The 24265-nt window shown below is 40.8% G+C and overlaps 1 protein-coding gene across 2 annotated transcripts in view; it reads left to right on the top strand.

Annotated features, from left to right (window-relative positions):
* The window catches only part of LOC136863243 (putative fatty acyl-CoA reductase CG5065), a 249057-nt gene that overhangs the window by 58337 nt on the left and 166455 nt on the right, over nt 1-24265 (top strand). For both annotated transcript variants that reach the window (XM_067139631.2, XM_067139630.2), the window contains exon 4: nt 16575-16720. In XM_067139631.2, the coding sequence (XP_066995732.2) occupies nt 16575-16720 (146 nt within the window). The remainder of the gene's footprint in view (nt 1-16574; nt 16721-24265) is intronic.

Below are 24265 nucleotides of genomic sequence, written 5' to 3'. Positions count from 1 at the left end.
GGGGCGCACAGTTGTCTATTTAGATCAGGGATGGCGAACCTATGACACGCGAACACGACTTCTAGGGCACGTCAGACAACACACTAACATATTTTAGTGTTTCTTAACATGTAATAAATAGATCGAAAATCTTGCAACAAAGCATCTAGCTACATTACGCTTTAATAAAGAAGTTGTCTAAATTAATTCTATGGCCATATTTTCACATATTTTATTAGGTTAAAGCAAAAATATACCTTATTCTTAAAATGAACCTGTTTTGAAATGTCCTTTTATGTGATGTTTGCAAAATAAAATCATGAAACATTTGGTGGAATGCATTTATATGTAATGCAATCTAATACCTAAATGAAGTGTTTCATGATGATTTTGAAAGGAAAATAACCAGTGGCACACTAGACAGCGAAAAGACATAAACAAGACCTTAACTGACACGCTATGTCATCCCTGATCTAGATGAAACTTGGTACGGCACTCATGACATTGTGAAGAAAGGGTGGAGTGATGGAACTTATAATTGCATATTGAAAGCACCAATATCGTGAGGCAAGCGTATTATGGTATTGCATGCTGCGTGCAGTGAGGGCTGGGTTGCGAATATTCGCTTTAATTGTCGGTTGAAAACATTGGAGACTGCAAAGCTGATAGCCTAGCTCGAGTTTTAGAAAATTGGTTTAGGTCCCATCTTATAGAGAACATACCACGTGACCGAAAATGTGTCATCTTGATGGATAACGCAAACAGTCATTCACGACAGCTGATTTGATTTCCTTCCATGAACAGCAATATTAAGGACATCGTTGATTTTATGGAGTACAATAACATTTCCGTGGCAAAACCTATACGCATGAAGGCAGTTATGTTGCAGGAAAACCGAGCGAGCTGGCCGTGCGGTTACGGGTGCGCAGCTGTGAGCTTGTATTCGGGAGATAGTGGGTTCGAACCCCACTGTCAGCAGCCCTGATGATGGTTTCCGTGGATTCCCGTTTCCACACCAGGCAAATGCTGGGGTTTTACCTTAATTAAGGCCATGGCCGCTAACTTCCCACTCCTAGTCCTTTCCTATCCCTCGAGACCTATCTGTGGTGCGACGCAAAGCAACTTGTAAAACACAAGCTGCAGGAAATCAGATCAGTCAACATCAGAAAAAGGCACGCTGTACAGGAGATCGCAGCCCCATGCGGACATGAAATGTTGCGACTCCCTCCATATCACTGCATTTTAAACCCCATAGAAATGATCTGAGCTCAGATGAAGTCGTATGTTAGAAAAAATAATGTTATCCTAACTTTGAGTGCTGGTGTGTGTCAGCTTCTATGTGAAGGAGCTGGAACAATCGGTCCAGAGGGCTGGTCTGCTTGTGTTCGACGCATCATTACGATAGAAGAGAAGTACATGAAACACGACATGGATAACAACCAAGATAGATTTGTGATTCACCTTGCAGACAATGACGAGGACGACGAATAAGGGTAAAGTAAATTCTGCATTTTATTTTAAAAATACCTAAGTTTGATAGCTATTTTATGTCGGAAAGTGTATTCCGACGTTTCTTCTTCTCCTTATGATGATGATTATTATCTCCGGCCCCATGGATGAATGGCTTTAGCTTGCTGGCCTTTCATCCAAGCTGCATTAGTTGAAAGGGACGTGAAACCCATACAATTATTATTATTATTATTATTATTATTATTATTATTATTATTATTATTATTATTATTATTATTATTATTATTATTATTATTATTATTATTATTATTATTATTATTGTTGTTGTTGTTGTTGTTGTTGTTGTTGTTGTTGTTGGCCGGCCCCGTGGTGTAGGGGTAGCGTACCTGCCCCTTACCCGGAGGACCCGAGTTCGATCCCCGGCCAGGTCAGGGATTTTTACCTGGACCTGAGGGCTGGAGCGAGGTCCACTCAGCCTACGTGATTAGAATTGAGGAGCTATCTGACGGTGAGATAGCGGCCCCGGTCTCGAGAGCCAAGAATAACGGCCGAGAGGATTCGTCGTGTTGACCACACGACACCTCGCAATCTGCAGGCCTTCGGGCTGAGCAGCGGTCACTTGGTAGGCCAAGGCCATTCAAGGGCTGTAGTGCCATGGGGTTTGGTTTGGTTTGGTTTGATTATTGTTGTTGTTACGGGGATACTGTAGTTTACAGAGGTGAAAGGAGGTGCGGGAATGAATGGGTGGATACAGAAAAGTCAGATTAATTTAAAACTGTAAAACTGGAGCTATATTTCTTCCTCACATCCTTCGTTCATTTTCAAATTTTGAACTTCACATTTTTCTAAGCAAATAACAAATCAGGTACAAAATTTAGCTCTTAAGCTTGAGTAACAATTTTAGAGAGGTCTAGAATAATCAGATAACAATAATTTAACCATATGAGCTTGAAGCTCCCTAATTACAAATTTCACATGAGCACTAATGCTCCTTTCAACCAACAGTCAAAGAGATGGATATCCCAATGTCTTTAAGACCAGTAGGAAGAGCATCTTTGGTCTCCAAATTTACACTTTTCAGGCCTATCAAAGTCACAAGCTACATTTAACAAAATAAAACATTATTCACTGTCTTAACTGCTTAGCAGTCTGATTTGCCAAAAAATGAAATGAATAAAGGTAACTGTATCAGGCGTAACAAGTACCCACTCTACCTGGCCTTTGGTAAAAACAAAATGTTAAAGTTACTGGACCTAAATTCAAAATGTTAGGAGGCGAACTCTTGCACTCCTCGAAATTTACAAGAAATACTTCAAACCCTACTTGGGCTTACGGCCTGACGTTACAGAGGCTAAGCCTAGACGGAGGTGACTAGACGAAGAAAAATATTTAAGTTACAGAAATTACTAGGTAGATTTTAAAGACTACAAAATCATAGCCACCTCAATATAACGTTGAGAGGGAATACAAGAGGATTCGTCACTCTTTATTGCCTAAGTTCGAGTAAGTCCTTTAGGGCTTGTTTGAAAATTTACATTAAGAAATAAAAGTTACACTGCGAAAGAAATTTGAAACCTTCCCCTCGAGCTAGCTTTCAAGCAGAATCTGCCATTACCTTGAGCTAGTGGACCTGCCGAAGATGGACGAGGGAGCTCTTTCCCCCTGCCTCCGTTACAAACACACTCTAGACTGGAGCGATCACAAAGAAAACATGGCTCGAAATGTCCCAGCTTTTATAGCGGAGAGGAAGGTTCCAGATTTCTCTGGGTCGAAACCCTGATACACGAACGATTTTCATTGGGCAATCAAATAAATATAAAAAACCGTGATTGGTTATTAAAATAAATGTACAAATTTTCTCATGGGTAGAAATTTTAAGTTGGCGGGAAGAGATAGAACTGTAGATAACTTTTGAACACCAAAAACGAACTGTAAACAATTCAGTTTAGGAAACCTTGACATCCAAAATTAGTTTGAAAATTAATAGTTCGTCTTCACCCCAGAGGGCGCAACATAAGTTGATAGTAGCGACATCTGTCGAAAAATGTCCAGATTTCTTGTATCAAACAGTTTGACGACTAAGTTATAGATGGCTTTATGAAAGGCGCTGGTTTCAAATGCACGGGGCGGGTGTACCTCCGGTACAGACCTCCACCCCCTAAAGTCCTTACACAGGTGACACAGTTTAAAAATTTTACTTTTTAGGAGAATTTTAAGTTGAAGATTGCAGTCAGAAAATTTCTTGATGGAGAGTTCATTTGTAAGTTATTATGCCGTAAATAAGTCTTGAAGTATTTGTGAAACAGTAGAATGGTTCATTGTGAGTTACTGTAGTCACGTCCTAGTTCGTGAAGCATTGGCAACGGCTGAGTGGCCTAGTAAGTGGTCCTGAGAGCCGGGATACCAGTTGCTATGGAATGGGAGTGGGCATCTCGGACAATATTCAGAGTCATGGCCCTCCTTGTGCTCAGGCGGCTAGGACTGTACAATTCACCGGTGTCCATAACCCGTCAGATGAGCGATCCTCACTTGGGCTATGTGTAAGTAGGGTAGCATCCTGCTTCATGAATTTACCGAGCTCCGAACATTTTAAGCAAGCCTCGGACCTATGCGAGTAACGGAGTCCCACTCCCATTTAACGGGCGAAGGACTCCTTGGAAGAGACTTGGCGAACGAAATCGAATTCGATGGGGAGCTATCAATATTAATGGGGCTTATGGAAGAAAGAAAGTAGAACTGGCTGAGTCAGCAAGGAGGATGCATCTGGATGTGCTAGGAGTAAGTGATATTCGGGTAAGGGGAGATAACGAGTAAGAGACAGGAGATTATAAAGTGTACTTGACGGGTGTTAGAGAGGGAAGGGCAGAATATGGGGTAGGGCTGTTTATAAGGAATACCATTCCACACAACATAGCATTGCGTGACATCGTGGTCAGGGTCAACAGCAAGGATAGAATGGTGCTAATGGGCGATTTCAATGCGAGAGTTAGGAATAGAACTGAAGGATACGAAAGGGTGATTGGTAAATGTGGGAAAGATATGGAAGCAAATGGGAATGGGAAGCGTTTGCTGGACTTCTGTGCTAGTATGGGCTTAGCAGTTACAAATACATCCTTCAAGCATAAGGCTATTCACCGCTACACGTGGGAGGCTAGGGGTACCAGATCCATAATAGACTATATCTTAACCGACTTCGAATTTAGGAAATCTGTTAAGAATGTACAAGTTTTCTGCGGATTTTTCTATGATACAGACCACTATCTGATCTGTAGTGAACTAAGTATCTCTAGGCCTAGGGTAGAGAAAGTGAAATCTGTCTGCAAACGAATAAAGGTACAAAAATCTCCAGGACGAGGAAATTAGACAGAAGTACATGGATATGATTAGTGAGAAGTTTCGAACAGTAGACAGTAAGCAGGTTCAGGATATAGAAAATGAATGGGTGCCATACAGGGATGCTGTAATAGAAACAGCAAGGGAATGCCTAAGAACAACTGTGTGTAAAGATGGGAAAAGGCGAACATCTTGGTGAAATGATGAAGTGAGAGCAGCTTGTAAACGTAAAAAGAAGGCTTATCGGAAATGGCTCCAAACAAGGTCCGAGGCAGACAGGAATTTGTACGTAGATGAAAGAAACAGAGCGAAACAAATAGTTGTTGAATCCAAAAAGAAGTCGTGGGAAGATTTTGGTAATAACCTGCAAAGGCTAGGTCAAGCAGCAGAGAAACATTGCTGGACAGTAATAAAGAATCTTAGGAAGGGAGGGAAAAAGGAAATGAACAGTGTTTTGAGTAATTCAGGTGAACGCATAATAGATCCCAGGGAATCTTTTTTCTATTTGCTTTACGTCGCACTGGCACAGATAGGTCTTATGGCGACGATGGGATAGAAAAGGCCTAGGAGTTGGAAGGAAGCGGCCGTGGCCTTAATTATGGTACAGCCCCGGCATTTGCCTGGTGTGAAAATGGGAAACCACGGAAAACCATCTTCAAGGCTGCCGACAGTGGGACTCGAACCCACTATCTCCCGATTACTGGATACTGGCCACACTTAAGCGACTGCAGCTATCGAGCTCGGTCCCAGGGAGTCACTGGAGAGGTGGAGGGAATATTTTCAACACCTTTTCAATGTAAAAGAAAATCTTCCTGGTGGTGTTGCGAACAGCCAAGCTCATGGGGAGGAGCAAAATTCTGTTGGTGAAATTACGCTTAAGGAAGTGGAAAGGATGGTAAATAAACTCCATTGTCATAAAGCAGCAGGAATAGATTAAATTAGAACTGAAATGGTGAAGTATAGTGGGAAGGCAAGGATGAAATGGCTTGATAGAGTAGTAAGATTAGCATGGAGTGTTGATAAGGTACCTTCAGATTGGACAAAAGCAGTAATTGCACCTATCTATAAGTAAGGGAAGAGGAAGGTTTGCAACTATCGAGGTATCTCATTGATTAGTATACCAGGCAACGTATTAACTGGCATCTTGGAAGGGAGGGTGCGATCAGTCGTTGAGAGGAAGTTGGATGAAAACCAGTGTGGTTTCAGACCACAGAGAGGCTGTCAGGATCAGATTTTCAGTATGCGCCAGGTAATTGAAAAATGCTACGAGAGGAATAGGCAGTTGTGTTTATGTTTCGTAGATCTAGAGAAAGCATATGACAAGGTACCGAGGGAAAAGGTGTTCCCTATACTGGGGGACTATGGAATTAACCGTAGATTATTAAAATCAATCAAGGGCATTTATGTTGACAATTGGGCTTCAGTGAGAATTGATGGTAAAACGAGTTCTTGGTTCAGGGTACCTACAGGGGTTAAACAAGGCTGTAATCTTTCACCCTTGCTGTTCGTAGTTTACATGGATCATCTGCTGAAAGGTATAAAATGGCAGGGAGGGATTTAGTTAGGTGGAAATGTAGTAAGCAGTCTGGCCTATGCTGACGACTTGGTCTTAATGGCAGATTGTGCCGAAAGCCTGCAGTCTAATATCTTGGAACTTGAAAATAGGTGCAATGAGTATGGTATGAAAATTAGCCTCTCGAAGACTAAATTGATGTCAGTAGGTAAGAAATTCAACAGAATTGAATGTCAGATTGGTGATACAAAGCTAGAACAGGTCGATAATTTCAAGTATTTAGGTTGTGTGTTCTCCCAGGATGGTAATATAATAAGTGAGATTTAATCAAGGTGTCGTAAAGCTAATGCAGTGAGCTCGCAGTTGCGATCAACAGTATTCTATAAGAAAGAAGTCAGCTCCCGGACGAAACTATCTTTACATCGGACTGTTTTCAGACCAACTTTGCTTTACGGGAGCGAAAGCTGGGTGGACTCAGGATATCTTATTCATAAGTTAGAAGTAACAGATATGAAAATAGCAAGAATGATTGCTGGTACAAACAGGTGGGAACAATGGCAGGATGGTACTCGGAATGAGGAGACATAGGCTAATTTAGGAATGAACTCGATGGATGAAGCCATACGCATAAACCGGCTTCGGTGGTGGGGTCATGTGAGGCGAATGGGGGAGGATAGGTTACCTAAGAGAATAATGGACTCAGTTATGGAGGGTAAGAGAAGTAGAGGTAGAGCAAGACGACGATGGTTAGACTAAGTTTCGAACGATTTAAAGATAAGAGGTATAGAACTAAATGAGGCCACAACACTAGTTGCAAATCGAGGATTGTGGCGACGTTTAAGTTAATTCACAGTGGCTTGCAGACTGAACGCTGAAAGGCATAACAGTCTATAATGATTATGTATGTATGTATGTATGTATGTATGTATGTATGTATGTATGTATGTATGTATGTATGTATGTAGAAGTCCGGAAGATACAGTCCAAGTTTGACGTCAAGGGCGGTAGCCGCTGAAGTACCCGGATGGGGTCCCCTGAACTCCCCAAGTACCCTCAGATACATCCTCCCCGCTACCTTGAGAGGGGTAGCCATGGTGATGGTTGCCACGGACCAGATATTGAAGCACTGACCCATAATGAAGTAGGCGGTTGTGGTACCGCACCTCAGCCCTTGCCGGTAAAGATGGTGCTCAAGTTCGGCGTCATGAAGGAGACTGGGCAGATCGGGGTGAGCCCTTGCTCCGCGCCAGCATAACTTGCCAGTTGTTGTGACCCGGCCGCAGATGGCAATTAGGGCACTGAAACAATAATTTTCTGGTCGACAGTGACTGTTTTTATGGAGAGAGGGAGAGTTTGTTTAAATTTATGTTGGAGGTGCAGATAAGGCGGAAGGCATCGATAATGAGTGTGTGAAATGCAGGCTCGGTTTTGTAGGTGGGAAAAAGGTAATGGCAGACGGTTAACAGAAGAAAGGCAAATCTTACTAGAAGGGAAGGTTTGTAAGCAGGTTGAACATGAAAGGTAATACCCTATATATATTTTAGCGGGGCAGAAGGCCTCCTCCTCCTAACTTACAAACTAACTTATGAAATTAAAGAATCTATGGTGTTAAGGAAAGAGATATAACTATCTTTTCAGTGTCATGACTTAGCAGCTTACACAGAAAAACAGAGATTTTATACAGGTTTTGCTTGTGACAAATGAACTCTAAATATTCTTTCGCTGTCTGGATTGCTCACCAAAAGTGTGACCGGTGTTAATAAATCCAAAATAATACACGGTCCATGAAATCTGGACGCAAGCTTGCCTGCAGGTACGAAATTCTTAACAATGACCTGATCTCCGACCTTTAAATTGGTGGGTCTCCGTCCACGATTATATCTCTCTTAGCCTTAAGGTTACTTTTAGCCTTCTTCCACACGTCCCTGATATTATCGGGGTCTATTGTCTCTGGCAATATCTAATGATGGTCCATAGATTAGACAACGGCGTATTAGGAACAAACTTATACATGGGAGAGGCAGGAGTAAACTTGAGTGATTCATGAACAGCCGAATTTAGCGCAAAAGGTAAACAATGCGAGAAGTATCCCATCTAGAATGATTTTTATGATGAAAGGCTATCAAAGAAGATCGAAGATTACGATTAACGCGCTCAGCCAGAGATGGTTGAGAGTAATGCGCAGACGTAGTGACATGGGATATGGATAAGTAAAAACAGAATGTTCGCAACAAATTAGATATGAAAGCCTTAGCGTTATCGGAGACTATGTGTTGACAAGGAACAAAAAAGCAAAGATAGTATTAAGGCAAGAAATGGTAGACTGAGTGGTAGCCAGCTTAGACGGAAATAACCATGAAAATATGGTGAAGCCATCTACGCATACAAGGATGAATTTATTCCCGTTCTCCATTGATTGAGGGAAGGGTTCAACGTAGTCTATATACAAACGTTCCATAGGGCGATATGCTTGATGAGATGACAATAGCCTTAGCATAGTAGACAAGGTGGGCTTACTAAGCAAGTAAGATTTACAGGCTTTAACCATTTCCCTGATTTCGCCGTCCGTACTCTTCCAGATGAACATTTCTATTTCTCGTTTTGAAGACGCCTAAGTGTTACCCTAATTGGGGAGCACGATAGTACTTTAACTTCATGAGCACAAGAACAGCTGGAACAACTACTTTCATCTTTTGATCATACCTCGATGGGCAACACAGAACCCCATTTCTCAGCGCATAAGGGACGGCATGTTTCCCAGAAGAAAGTGTTTCCATAATAGGCGCCAGCACTGGATCTTCCCGTTGATAATTTTTGATGTCGCGAAATAACATAGGGACATCAGTCAAAATATCACTAACACAAGAAGGTTCGGAAATGAAGGAGAAGAACTTTCCTCCTGTTCAATAGAATCAACGTCACCAGAAAACATGCGGCTTAATCCATCTGCGACCACATTCTCTGATCCTCTAATGTGTCGCACGTCGAATTTAAAAGCTGAAATACGGATAGCCCAAGGGGCGATACGACCTGTACGGCGAGGCCTAGTTAAAACCCAACTTAATGCCTGATTGTCAGTTTCTAACCCAAATTTAACATGCTTCAGATAAAGGAGGAGATTCTCCGGACAGGACTGCAAGTTCTTCTAATTCATAGATGGAGTACTTGGCTTCTTGAGCCGATAAGGTCCTGGACGCATAGGCAATAGGTCGCCTTCCGTGTTCGGTTTCTTGGAGAATGGCGGCAACAGCAGATGAAGAGGCATCGGTTTGAACTATGAATGTCTTAGAGAAATCTGGCATAGCTAATACTGGAGCGTTACAGAGAGCTAACTTAAGATCTTCTAACGCAGCTTGCTGCGATGGCCCCCATTCGAACATGACATCTTTCCTACGAAGTAGGTTTAGGGGCGCCGCCCTATTAGCGAAGTTCGGAATAAATTTCCTGCAGAAATTCACCATGCCTTTGAACCTAGCAATTCCTTTGACATACTTAGGCGGCTTGAAGTCACGATTAGCCTGCGTTCTAGAATGGTGGATAGAAACTCCATCGGGCGACACAATATACCCTAAGAATGACATAGAAGTCTTAGCCAAAGCTACCTTGGCTAAATTAACTGTCAATCCAGCCTTACGAAGGAGATTTAGAACTTTCTTAAGACGATCTAAGTGTTCTCCAAAGGTTTCAGAAAACACAACGACATCGTGAATATAATGATACAGTTATTTAAATTTGATGTCGGAGAAGACTCTATCCAACAGTCTTGTAAGAACAGTCACGCCCCTCGGGAGCCAGAAAGGCACGCAGTTGTATTCATACAAGTTTCAATCAGTAGCGAAGGCCGTCAGATGTTTGGATTCTTCCGCCAGAGGAATCTGATTATATGATTGGTTAAGATCTAAGATCGTGAAGAACTGAGCCTTGCGAAACCATGAGAAACAAGAATGAAGATCATTAAGGGACACTGACTGCAATGCGACCTTACGGTTTAAAGTCCTGTAATAAATGACAGGCCTGAAACCACCTTGGGGTTTCGGTACAAGAAAATTGGACGATGAATACGTCGTCTTTGAATGTCGAATAATGCCATTCTTCAACATTTTGTCGATAATCTCCTTAAGAACCTTCATTTTAGGTGGAGATAGCCTATATGGATGAAATATTACGGGAATCGAATCCGTTACCTCAATCCTATACTCAACTAGGTCAGTGACACCAAGGGTTTTCGAAAATACATCTGGAAGAGACTGACATAACCTTCGAATACTCTCAGCCTGATCGTCAGGTAGATTCCTAAGATCTAACGACATCTCACTCTGGTTATTCGAAATAGATGAATATGAAACAGAATTACATTTTAAAAGATGAATATTTGCGTTCCTACTAAATTTGTATGTGCACGACTTGCTCTGAAGATCGATCACAAGACCAGAGTACAACATGAAATCGGTCCTCAATATTACGGGGCAAGACAACTGTTAGGCAACGAACAACTTAATTTTCCAAGTGAATTTCGAAATGCGGATTTTAGCAAAAATGAAGTCTAAAATTTCTAAAGGTGAAGAACTTTCCGGAACGCATTTAAAAGAAGACAAACAATAGTCTGGAAATTTACAAAAGGCTTTCAGTTTGGAGTACCACTCCTCAGAAGTAATAGAGCTAACGCTTCCTGAATCTAAGAGCGCCGTGATTGGTTCATTATTTTTCTCAATCTTAAGAAATGGCACGAATCCTGGGGTCTCAGAAGCAATTCTAAGGCATTCTCTTGGGCCTTCAAATAATAAATTAGAGAGGGTATCTTCCTCAAAGTGTTCGAGGCCCGACTTAACGTGGGATGAGCCTCGTGAAGCTGAACTTGGTGACTCGGCCGACGGCGCTAGTCACGTTCTATCGCCTAAGTTAGTGGAGGAAGAACCAGAAGTAGAACAGGAAGGTGTGCTATTAGGTTAAGTACAATTTTTGGCCGGGTGGGCAAACGACCCACACTTAAACAACCCTGGGATGGGCCAGCTCCATTCCTAGTTCTACTAGTTTTTACAAAAGAACACTTGTTGCGAAGATGTCCTGCTGATCCGCACGCATAACACTTGCGTGGAGGGAAGGTTCGGCGAGTTGGAGGACGAGAACTGTTAAATGACGGAGGGGGCTCCCTAGCGACTCGAGTATCAGCGTACCTCACTCCCTCGGCTGACACTGCCTTTACCTCAAGTTCAGAGAAGGTTTGAGGTCGAGAAGCAAAACATAAGTACGACCTGTATGATGGAGAAATTCCTTCGACAATGGTCTGTACGATTTGATCTTCGGGAAAATGAAGAGCGAATATCCGCGTATAGAATTTTATGTCTTGGATGAAATCGGCCAAATTCTCGTCCAACCTTTGGACTCGGAAGTAGTGCTTCTGTATTAGGGATGGCATTGCTCTACCTGGAATGAAGTTAGCCAAAAGATGGGCATGGAAGTCTTCTATAGAATATCTATCAGCCGTTGATTTCACAATTTTATCAGAAAGGGCGCGCACCGGATATGAGTAAATAATTTGTAGAATTTGAGAATGAGACAGAGCAAATACCAAAGCATGATCCTGAAACCCAACTAGGAATCTTAAAAAGGAAATCACGTCATTAGTGGAATTTACCGAAAATTTGGATATTCCCTTAAGCAACGTGGCTAAGCGGTGGGGCAAGCTGCTAAAACCTGGCGAAATAATAGGGGACGACATTGGAGTTGGAGGGGGTTCAAATGCTGCATTGCTAATAAAGAAAGGTGGAAGTTGTTTTAGATGCTCAGATACTTGTTGCGATGAGGCAGATGTTTGTTATCTAACCACCGATTTCCTACTCTCGGCAGACTTACTAGAGTTAAGTTGAATTAGCACTAGTGGCTCCGGACAACATTTGACTAACCCTATTGGACAAGTCAGAAAGATGTTTCAATAAATTGCTAGCTTCCTTAGCGTGATCGTCCTTCAATTTCAAAGACTATAGGTCCCTAGCCCTATTGTAAAAATGGAATAATCTAGCTTGAACACGCTCAAGTTGATTGGTAGAAGGGTCACTTACTTCAAAGGAACTAACGACAGACTCCTGCTCAGTGGTATTGTTAGTGATAGTGGACAGAGCCTCATCAATATCCTTCTCCCCAAAAACCGGGATACAAATGGGAAATTCTAAAAATTCTATAAGTTCGGCAATATCTGCCGCAACCGTGCCACAAGACTGGACCTCCTAACTAGAAGTTCATAAATTAATTCCTTCTTGCGCAAGTACCCAGGTGCAAGGACTTCTCGAGAACTAGACATAGAGATAGAAAAGCTGACAAAATGTGAGAAATTCCAGCAACCAAAAACTTTTTAGAGATCGGTATCGATTTCTATGAGGTGCCGTCAAAAGGGGCTTTATCCAGACCCATTCAACCACGCTCTGATACCACTTATTACGAGGATACCGTGGTTTACAGAGGTGAAAGGAGATGCGGGAATGAATGGGTGGATACAGAAAAGTCAGAAGATTAATTTAAAACTGTAAAACTGGAGCTATATTTCTTCCTCACATACTTTGTTCATTTTCAAATTTTGAACTTCACATTTTGCTAAGCAAATAACAAATCAGGTACAAAATTTAGCTCTTAAGCTTGAGTAACAATTTTGGAGAGGTCTAGAATAATCAGATAACAATAATTTAACCATATGAGCTTGAAGCTCCCTAATTACAAATTTCACATGAGCACTAATGCTCCTTTCAACCAACAGTCAAAGAGATGGATATCCCAATGTCTTTAAGACCAGTAGGAAGAGCATCTTTGGTCTCCAAATTTACACTTTCCAGGCCTATCAAAGGCACAAGCTACATTTAACAAAATGAAACATTATTCACTGTCTTAACTGCTTAGCAGTCTGATTTGCCAAAAAATGAAATGAATAAAGGTAACTGTATCAGGCGTAACAAGTACCCACTCTACCTGGCCTTTGGTAAAAACAAAATGTTAAAGTTACTGGCCTAAATTCAAAATGTTAGGAGGCGAACTCTTGCACTCCTCGAAATTTACAAGAAATACTTCAAACCCTACTTGGGCTTACGGTCTGACGTTACAGAGGCTAAGCCTAGACGGAGGTGACTAGACGGAGAAAAATATTTAAGTTACAGAAATTACTAGGTAGATTTTAAAGACTACAAAATCATAGCCACCTCAATATCAAGTTGAGAGGGAATACAAGAGGATTCGTCACTCTTTATTGCCCAAGTTCGAGTAAGTCCTTTAGGGCTTGTTTGAAAATTTACATTAAGAAATAAAAGTTACACTGCGAAAGAAATTTGAAACCTTCCCCTCGAGCTAGCTTTCAAGCAGAATCTGCCATTACCTTGAGCTGGTGGACCTGCCGAAGATGGACGAGGGAGCTCTTTCCCTCTGCCTCCGTTACGAACACACTCTAGACTGGAGTGATCACAAAGAAAACATTGCCCGAAATGTCCCCAACTAGAGTATGGTTCCAGTGTATGGGTCCCTCACCAGGATTACTTGATTCAAGAACTGGAAAAAATCCAAAGGAAAGCAGCTCGATTTGTCCTGGGTGATTTCCGACAAAAGACTAGCGTTACAAAAATGTTGCAAAGTTTGGGCTGGGAAGACTTGGGAGAAAGGAGACGAGCTGCTCGATTACGTGGTATGTTCCGAGCTGTCAGTGGAGAGATGGCGTGGGAGGACATCAGTAGACGAATACGTTTGAGTGGTGTCTTTAAAAGTAGGAAGGATGACAATATGAAGATAAAGTTGGAATTCAAGAGGACAAATTGGGGCAAATATTCATTTATAGGAAGGGGAGTTAGGAATTGGAATAACGTACCAAGCGAGATGTTCAATAATTTTCCAATTTCTTTGCGATCATTTAAGAAAAGTCTGGGAAAACAACAGATAGGGAATCTGCCACCTGGGCGACTGCCCTAAATGTAGATCAGTAGTGATTGATTGAACGCTTTTTATAGCGGAGAGGAAGGTTCCAGATTTCTCAGGGTCGACACCCTGATACACCCACAATTTTCATTGGACAATAAAGTAAATATCAAAATCCGTTATTGTTTACTAACATAAATATACACATTTTCTCATTGGTAGAAATTTTAAGTTGGCGGGATGAGATAGAAGTGTAGATAACTTTTGAACACCAAAACCGAACTATAAACAATTCAGTTTAGGAAACCTTAACATCCAAAATTACCTTTCATGTTCTTTATAATTTTATATAGTACAGTGTGATCTGCATATTGTGTCATGTGTACTGTTACACAACCGGGACGATTGAGCACAAATACAAGGCACCGCAGGGGACCGATCACAGAACCTTGAACTACTCCTGATGTCACTTTGATGTGTTGTGAGCCCCCTGTATACCACACACTGAGTTGGACCCTCCAGGAAGAACCTCACCCATACCACTAATCTTCCTCGTTTACCAAGCTGTTGCAGCTGTAACAGAAGTCGTTCATGCGGCACTTGGTCAAAGGCTTTGCTCCAATCAAGTGATAGGCTGTGCACCTGAATCACATCTGGTTGATCGAAGTAGCACTGCCTCTCATCAACTCCTTGGGGATCCATGTCAGCAGGTCTCCCTCCCGTAAGAATTCCAACACGTTCCTTCCTACCAAGAGTTCCATACACTTACAAATGAGAGATATTATTGCCACCGGCCTATAATTATCAGTGTTTTCTCTTCCTCCACTTTCGAAAATTGGTACTACGTTTGCACATTTCCATTCGCTGGGTGCACAGCCACTGTTAATTGATAAGTTGAACAGTGCGCACAAGGAAGGGGCTATTATTATGGAATAGGATGTCTTCAAGAAACGTGACGAGATCAGAAGAAACATTAGTTAATTGAAGGCGAAGGTTTGCATAGTTAAGTTCCTCTTAAAGCAATAACCAAAACCATCAGCAAATAAAAACGCTATATTTTTAGTTATGAAATAGATTTAATCGAATAAAAATGTTCAAACATTTTTAGATTAGCACCATTTACAACTCAATGCGGTAAGTGAAAAGGTAACTTAACAGTGGTCTAGACAAAGAGATTTGCCATTTGTTTAAAAATAGAGGAAACCCATTTCTTGCACTAAAATTATTATAAAAGACGTTCACACATTTGACTCATTAAAGAATCTTAAAGCGGCTCGATAACATAATATTTCTGTATGTTTTTCAAAAATGATGCCAATTGTGTGTCAAATTTAATAGTTTTTTCTTGTTTATATATTATGCGTGAATTTAATTAGTTTAAAACTTGCACTTAGAGAATTGTTTTTAAAAGACTACACACAAATCATTTGTCTGTGACTTTCATAATATTTTGAATTTGCACAGTTACATTAATAGCCAAAATATATTTCATTTAGTGCTATTCAAGTATATAACTGTGCGTTTGGGTAATGTTAGTGAAATAGAGGGCCATTTAAAATATTTTGACTCATTTATATTATCATTTTCACTTCATTCCTCAAGTCTGTCTGTCCATAATACCACATTGTTATCTTTTGGCATAATGTTGAATGCAATAGTTTTGAGATTTTGGTAGGAAGATATATTCACGAATCCTTATTTTCTAAATGTTAAATATTATACTTTCTGTTCGTATAGAAGAAATTTTGGTAAGAAAAGGTTAATGCTTCATCAGTCGTGTACACAAATAAATATAGGCTATAGGACCTAAACATTGTGTTATCACTTACATATGTATATTTGTAAAAAAATCATTTTAAAATCAATTCCTTTTCACAATCCGATAACTTATAACACTTCATGCGCAAAAAATAGATATAAATGATAATAACGTTTACTATAGCAATGTATACAATATATAATACGTTTTCATAAAACTTACAGCTGTGTTGTAATGTTAGAATAAGAATAACAAGTTAACTGGCAGTCGGAAGCTGCAGTATCCAACTAATGAGCCCATGCCGCACCGGGGCGAAACACTGGTAATCTTACGAGTAAGTTTCGTGAATTTTGTAATCAAATGGATTAACGTTACTTCGAGAAAAACTGAGTAAAATTTGACACATTCCTACAACTTATTTACCTACAGTATAAATGCTTTGCGTGCCTGTAGTTTTATGGGAAATTTGGAGCCTACATAACTTTTACGTACACCAGAACTTTTGAAACTTGTATCGTTGACTCAGTTGTTTTAGTGTTTCTTGGATCAGTTTTAGCATTTTATTGGAATCTTATTACAATATAATTCCATAGAAGAATATATATGACAGACTTTTTTTGTTTTTGCTCCTAGTCTGTGGTTCACCTGTCAACGGCGTTTTGCCACTGCGAGCAAGAGGTGCTGTATGAACACTTATACAGAGCCTCCGCTAACCCTCACGATGTGATGCGCCTTGTGGAGTGGCTGGACGAGGACTCCTTGCGAGCCATCACACCCAAGTAAGTTGGTCTACTTACAGTCTTGGTTAGTTGCGAGTGGGAGTTTCGTTACCAGCCCTTTGTCCTTGAAAATGAATAGACATGTTTTGTTTCATTGTTCCCTCAATTTATTACTTTAAATGTGTATGAATGTGTACGAAAAGAAAACAAGGAAACCAAGTGCATTAGTGAAAACTGAGAAAATTGGTGACGCATTCCGGGGAAACTTCTTATATTTTGACGTCTTCAAATGTGTACGTTTGAAGTTACATGGAGCTATGCGGGTAAGTTTTCCTTATTTACAATCAGTATTGTTAGGCGAATTCCTCTGTCAATAAACTTTCTCTTCATGCAATTCTGTAGGATTTCAGGTAATTGTATTTGTGTACGGAATGTTTCGTACCATCTGAGACTTATTTCATCGCTGGGCATGAGACTCCGAAACAATAAAAAGTTCACATGAACACCTGACCCTTTTGAAATATTTTCCCAGTTAAGTCATGTACGTACATCAGTAACATAAAGCTGCTTATCGTTACAGAAAGTGCTTCAAATGACCACCTCATACTTAAATACAAGCCTCGGAAAACCACCTTCAAATTAGCCAGCGGTGGGATTTAAACTCACTATCTCCGGAATATAAGCTAACAACTACACCACGCGCACTCCGAAGCCAACTTGCTTAGAAGTTGAATGCCGTAATAGATAAGAACGTTCAAGAAAAACATAACCTTCATGACTAAGTAATTTAATGGAAAGGTCAAGGCAAATGATTTGATGGATAAATATGTGAGCAAACCAGAAAATATATCTTTCGTTACTTTTCATTGATGGGGAGTGGAGGACAGGGGAATATAAGAGAAGTTAATGTACAGGCAATGTTTCGGCATCATTTTCATGTATTTCAACGTAATCACTGAAGTTGTTCGAAGTTTATTACAGCACAGAGTTAGGTAATAATATCCTACTTGTTGAGCTACCGTACGAGAATTTCATCCCTTCATCTTTAATGCATTCATAAGAAGAGTAGGCCTTCTGCATTAATATTTGAGCCCTTTCCTCAACTGCAAATAGAAGCTCTCTCTGCTTGTCATGATTTCAGATTCAGAAGTTACCACTACCTAGGATCACAAAAAGAAAGAAAGAAAGAAAGAAAGAAAGAAAGAAACGCTTCGTTGTTTTTCTATGTTGTAGCCAACGGTCGAGTGGCCATATTGTGCAAGCTATTTCACAGACGCATACCGCTCGATTGTTACAACACATGTATAGCGTAGTGTTAAGGAACCATTTCACACATACAATTTTTGTTTTGCATAAACCTTCCTGAAAGCTGAAATATAATTCCTGTTGTTTAATGGCATGCCGTCGTATATACCAGGCGGCTCGCGAGCGCCGTAATTTCTACTTACAAATGTCCCGCATACACTAGTGATGCATGGGATGCCTGATCAACTCGTTTTCGAAAGACTGCTACAACATGCTGTATTGTGGATGTTGTGAAACAAATAGCAGTCATTTTACTGCACACCTTCCATAACAGGGTGTATTTGTAAATACGCCAAAGGTGCAGAAAAGAAAATTTAATAACTTATTAATTTATGCACGTGTAGACATTACACTCTATAAAAGAGTTTTTTGTATGAAACAAAAACGAATACTGTTCGGCGAAATACGTCTGTTTGGAGCTTCGGCTGCATTCTCACCAGGTTCTCCAGAGATTAAAATGATGTCTGTGTATTCGTCTTTGCTGAATACACTAGCCATTGCCGATATGCAGACATCAAATGCAATGCTGCTGTACATTAGTACATACACCAGCCCAGTACTATGCGGTCGTAAACCAGGTTTACTAATCCAAGGGGTTGCATTAGACGGATAGCGCTGAGGAACATGCTGCGAGCAACCGTCTGATTGTTATCTCTTCATATTCTGACGCAACCTGCCTGCTGGCAGTAGTGCCCCTGTGAAAATCACTTAGTAGACATCCCGTTCATCACTTCTGCATACGAGACATTTATAAGTAGAACGTACGGCACTCGCGAGCCGCCTGGTATATAACTGTTGAATCAGCTGCGCCTATTTTTATTGAACATATGCAACATGCTAGGACTTAAATGTATCTTATTATCTTATGCAACATCTCACAACAATTTTATGTAAGGGTAGATTACTACCTGATCACACAAACCTGCGCAGACCCATGGCCTTTAAGGGAAAGGAAGGTAGTGGAGCGGAGTAACTACTACTGCACTGTTCACTTGAGATCTTAACCCGCAATACAGTTACAGTCACTCACCCTGCAGCACATGGAGTAGCACGAATATGAAATTCATTTTGTGCGCAGTTAAGATTTGTTCCATCAAATAATAATCTACCTCAGTACATACCGTGATAGAGGCTTACCTGTACAATGCAAAAACCGTACAGCATGCCCTCTTACATAGATCGAAGTCCACTTTTCTGATCATTATTATGTTATATTACTCTACTACACAAACTACATCACCCATATATCTGTTGCAATTGCGTATCTGATTGGCCCAAGAGGCCATTTTCCTTTGAGAGCAAAGGGCAGTCGCGGTATCGTAAATAACGCGATGGATTGTGACCAATTGCAGACGTGTCAATTAACACACCCACCCCCGCCATTTTGTACAGTCTCGTCACATGGAAACCTATGCAAAAATATCTTTTTTCAATTTATAGTGTAAACTTTGGCGCTTACGTAATGTACATCAGATGTGATAGCTTGCGCCACGTGGAGCGTTCAATAAAGGTAAACATCAGGCCATAAGACTTTAACGCAGAAGCTTTTCGAGGAGAGAACTTCGATGTCCTAATGAATACAGAGTTATAAGGCTCGATCATGCATGCTTGAAGTAGCTCTGTGAAGTTTGATAGGGTAGGTAGGTGGCTTTTCAGATCATTAAGGGTTAAAATCATCCTCCCCATAAGATTTTTTAATTTTCATTTTGTACTCACCCAGGAATCATTTATGAAGACTTAAAATTTCGGGTTTTTCAGATATCGAAACAACGAAGTTGTAATAAACAAAGTAGACACAATTAATATCGCCACGTAAAAATCGGCTGCGGACGAACGCATTGTGTATACTATTGTCAGCATTCAACTAAATAATAATTACGACCGGTTGCAAGAATCTGGGCTTAAGAGAGAGACATGTTTCAACCAACTGAAGTCAATGCAAGAAAACAAAACCTGTCTACACATTCGAGTTATAGTTTTCGTGTAAAGCAAGACATAATGCATGAGATGCATGACGCTTATATCAAGAACGATTTCCTGGATGAAAATCACGACTGCGGATCTCACCATCATCTGTATGGTTCATGGTGCAAGTGCAACAGGAATAAGGAAACCAATAAACCCCACGAATTTCCTGAAGGAGCAATGCTCCTTATCAAGACAATTTATAAAGGTTTTGCCATCCTGATTTCCTGAGAAATTGATTGCATGGGAAAACTGAATATGTTAACAAGACTTTTAACAGTGTAATTCTGAACCGTGTGCCTAAAAATGTTCTTGCGGGATATGAATCCCTCAAACTGGAAGTCCATGATGCTGTGATAACATTTCTTTCTTTCTTTCTTTCTTTCTTTCTTTCTTTCTTAATCTGCTTACCCACCAGGCTTGGTTTGTCCCTCGGACTCAGCAAGGGATCCCACCTCTACCGCTTCAAGGGCAGTGTCCTGGAGCGTGAGACTTTGGGTTGGGGGATACAACAGTGGAAGAGGACAGTACCTCGCCCACACGGCCTCACCTGCTATGCTGAACAGGGGCCTTGTTTTTTTTTTGCTAGTTGCTTTACGTCGCACCGACACAGATAGGTCTTATGGCGACGATGGGACAGGAAAGGGCTAGGAGTGGGAAGGAAGCGGCCGAGGCCTTAATTAAGGTACAGCCCCAGCATTTGCCTGGTGTGAAAATGGGAAACCACGGAAAACCATTTTCAGGGCTGCCGACAGTGGGGTTCGAACCTACTATCTCCCGAATACTGGATACTGGCCGCACTTAAGCGATTGCAGCTATCGAGCTCGGTAGGGGCCTTGTTGGGGGATGGGAAGATTGGAAGGGATAGATAAGGAAGAGGGAAGGAAGCGGCCGTGGCCTTAAGGTAGGTACCATCCCGGCATTTATCCGGAGGAGAAGTGAGAAACCACGGAAAACCACTTCCAGGATGGCTGAGATGAGAATCGAACGAGTCTCTACTCAGTTGACCTCCCGAGGCTGAGTGGACCCCGTTCCAGGCCTCGTACCTTTTCAAATTTCGTGGCAGAGCCGGAAATCGCACCCGGGCCTCAGGGGATGGCAGCTAATCACCCTAACCACTACACCAAAGAGGCGGACTGTGATATCATTTAGTATTGTAAATGCAGTAAAAGTTAGGGTGCATGAACATCCAGGGAACCAACCACAGCACAAGTCAGTCGGTGCTCGACACAATAAAATGGAAGATAAAAAGACGTTTATGGTGGAAGCTAATACAAGAAATAGTTGGGAATGAACGCCTGTTATGTTCAAGGGTAAATACATACACTAATACAAGAAATAGGAGCAAGATCAGTCAAAATAAGTCTAGATGACGAGTGGGTGAGTAGTATGCAACAGGGAGATTCTTGAGTTTTATTCAGTTAAGATTTATATCAAGAAAATTTTAAAGTGATTTTCTTACCCTTTGCATGTTTTCTTTTTAGATACGCTCAGTTAAAATACTATAAAAGGTAGGAAATCAAACTGTTAACTGTAGTGATCCAAAACATATTGCATCTAAATCTACCCTATTTGTTCCATTACATCATCATATGCCACGCTCGACTCGTTAGCTGAATGGTCAGCGTACTCGCCTTAGATTCAGAGGGTCCCGGGTTCGATTCCCGGGCGGGTCAGGCATTTTAACCTTCATTGGTTAATTCCAATGACCTGAGGGTTGGGTGTTTGTGCTGTCCCCAACATCCCTGCAACTCACACACCACACATAACACTATCCTCCACCACAATAACACGCAGTCACGTACACATGGCAGATGCCGCCCACCCTCGTCAGAGGGTCTGCTTTACAAGGGCTGCACTCGGCTACAAATAGCCACACGAAATTATTATCATATGTCATTAGGAAAATAAATTTCTAAATTGTCGCCTGACCTTTGAAGACTGAAAACAACATTCATAAATGACGATAATTAAAGAAATCACAAAACAAAATACAGTAATGAATAGCCACATATTAAATCTTCAATGTAGCAAAGTTTCAGATTTGTAGGTTCGAGTATCTTGAAACTGAGCGTATCTAAAAGTGAGGAAAGTAATATTGTAAGGACAGGCAGTGCGTCGAATGTGATTCTGTACCATTTAAATCCCCTTCTTCAGCACGATTCGGTAGTCTCGTGGGTTCTGGGTTCTGCCTCAGCGCTGCTCGAGCACCTACCGTTATCGTTACGTACCTCAGGGGGCAGACCGTCAGTTGGTTCGTCTTCTTCTTTGGGGTACATAAATGATTCTAATCTAAGAGCTAAGCTACAAACGAGTAGACAAGACATTTAACATCATTAATTTATTGATGACTGTAATAATTAAAATATCATGAAAAGATTGAGTACGTGAAATGATGTAATTCGTCCATCAGAAATGGAATGAGATTATTGGGACTGAGTTAATTACAATTAAAGTTAAATATAATTTACATAAATAGAAGATATAAAAAGTGCATTACAACATCAACCAGCTACCATTATTAATATGCCGCTTGATCGGCGTACCTTCACTCTTCCCTTGATATGATCATATTACAATGTATTATCATAGGTGAAAATGAAGTAAATTTAATTATAAATAAATAGATCAAAGTATTAACGCGGAATTTATTAAATGTGAACTTGAGTCATAGTTGAATCAATGCAACCAAAGCTGATTTACAGGTCAAGTATTACAATAGAGTAATGAAGCACGCAGGACCGATACTGTTCCTGTCATTTAAAATAACCGAGCTTGATAGCTGCAGTCACTTAAGTACGGCCAGTGTCCAGTATTCGGGAGATAGTGGGTTCGAACCCCACCGTCGGCAGCCCTGAAGATGTTTTTTCGTGGTTTCCCATTTTCACAGCGAGCAAATTAAGGCCACGGCCGCTTCCTTCCCTCTCCTAGCCCTCTTCTGTCCCATCGTCACCATAAGACCTATCTGTGTCAGTGCGACGTAAAGCAAATTGTAAAAAAACATGTCATTTGAGATACGTTTACAAACATGCGGTTGTGCCCCTCAAGATAACGAACACTGGACCTTCCCTAAAATTGGTCACTTTCAGACTTTCATGGCTTGTCATGTCCATCGGAACTTGATTATTCATACACGTAATATATCTCTTGACTTGGTCATGAGTATATAATTCTTTATTCATACAAAATTTTACAGTGGAGTTTAATTATTCATACTCAGTCGGAGGGCATTCGGCTCAATTAAAACAGAAAATGTTATCAACTGAACAGACGTTAACGACATTATACCTGTCAATTTCTCAGTTAAATATTTACCACCCATTAACATCCACATTGATTATTTATTACTCTAAAATGCCTGAAGTTTCGATCACTAACAATCAAATCAACTCAAATAACATAATCAAATAAAATACACATCTGTTCAGGAACCTATCATTGTAATAATGCGTTGACTTTAGGAATGTTGCTTCTGCTTAACCCGCACTTTTGGTCATCCTATCCTTAATCTAGTACTGTACAATGACCATCGCGGGTCAGTTACGTACATCACTGAGGACGTTGGTTCACTATGACAGCAACACAAAATCACTTGTCAAACACAATAGAATATACTGAACCCATGACCTTTGAGTCATAAGGAGCCAGAGTCCTAAATTCATTACATGAGGCACCATTTAAATTACAAGTCATGAGGAGCCCTAGCTGCATTTTTTAATTTCTGACCAGAGACGGCGCTACAGAAATTACGTCACCCACACGTGTAGAATGTGCAGGAATAAGAAGTAATTTGGCAGAACTACATTTTTTAAGTAACAGTACATTTTAAGAAGAATTTGCGACGAGACTGTCGTAGTAAACGTCAGGAAATCGTAAGTGAAACAATTTGGTTGTTAGTGATAAAGACTTCAGACCGCTAAATAGCTCCAGAAGGAAAATTGTTGAAACACGCGTCTGTTCGTTTAAACTCTGTTACATCGACCAAAATATAGTGCCTAGCTTATGAGTTAATTTAACAACTCAGTTTGTTAAGAGAAACCCTTAATGCTTATTATCAACACCGCTACTAAACTAAGCAACTATGTGTTATGTCATAATCAGCCATAATTACATTTTCTGTGGGGTGGAAACAGTGTCAGTAAACTTTTGGCGGTAAATGCGGGTGGCATGAGAGTGGTTTATAAAAGCACGCCGCGCCATTTGCAAATCTCGCATTGTTTCCAGTGAATTTGAACCGACCGCACGTCATTCAGACTAACATTATAAACTTATTGTGGAGACTAAGTCACCAGAAGGGAAGGCATTTTTGGCCAAAGGTGGCTATCTAACGTCATC

The sequence above is a fragment of the Anabrus simplex genome, chromosome 2 (assembly GCF_040414725.1).
Source record: "Anabrus simplex isolate iqAnaSimp1 chromosome 2, ASM4041472v1, whole genome shotgun sequence".
In the NCBI taxonomy this organism is placed as follows: domain Eukaryota; kingdom Metazoa; phylum Arthropoda; class Insecta; order Orthoptera; family Tettigoniidae; genus Anabrus; species Anabrus simplex.
The sequence above is the reverse complement of the archived record's forward strand: the minus strand, read 5'-3'. Positions and strand labels throughout refer to the sequence as shown.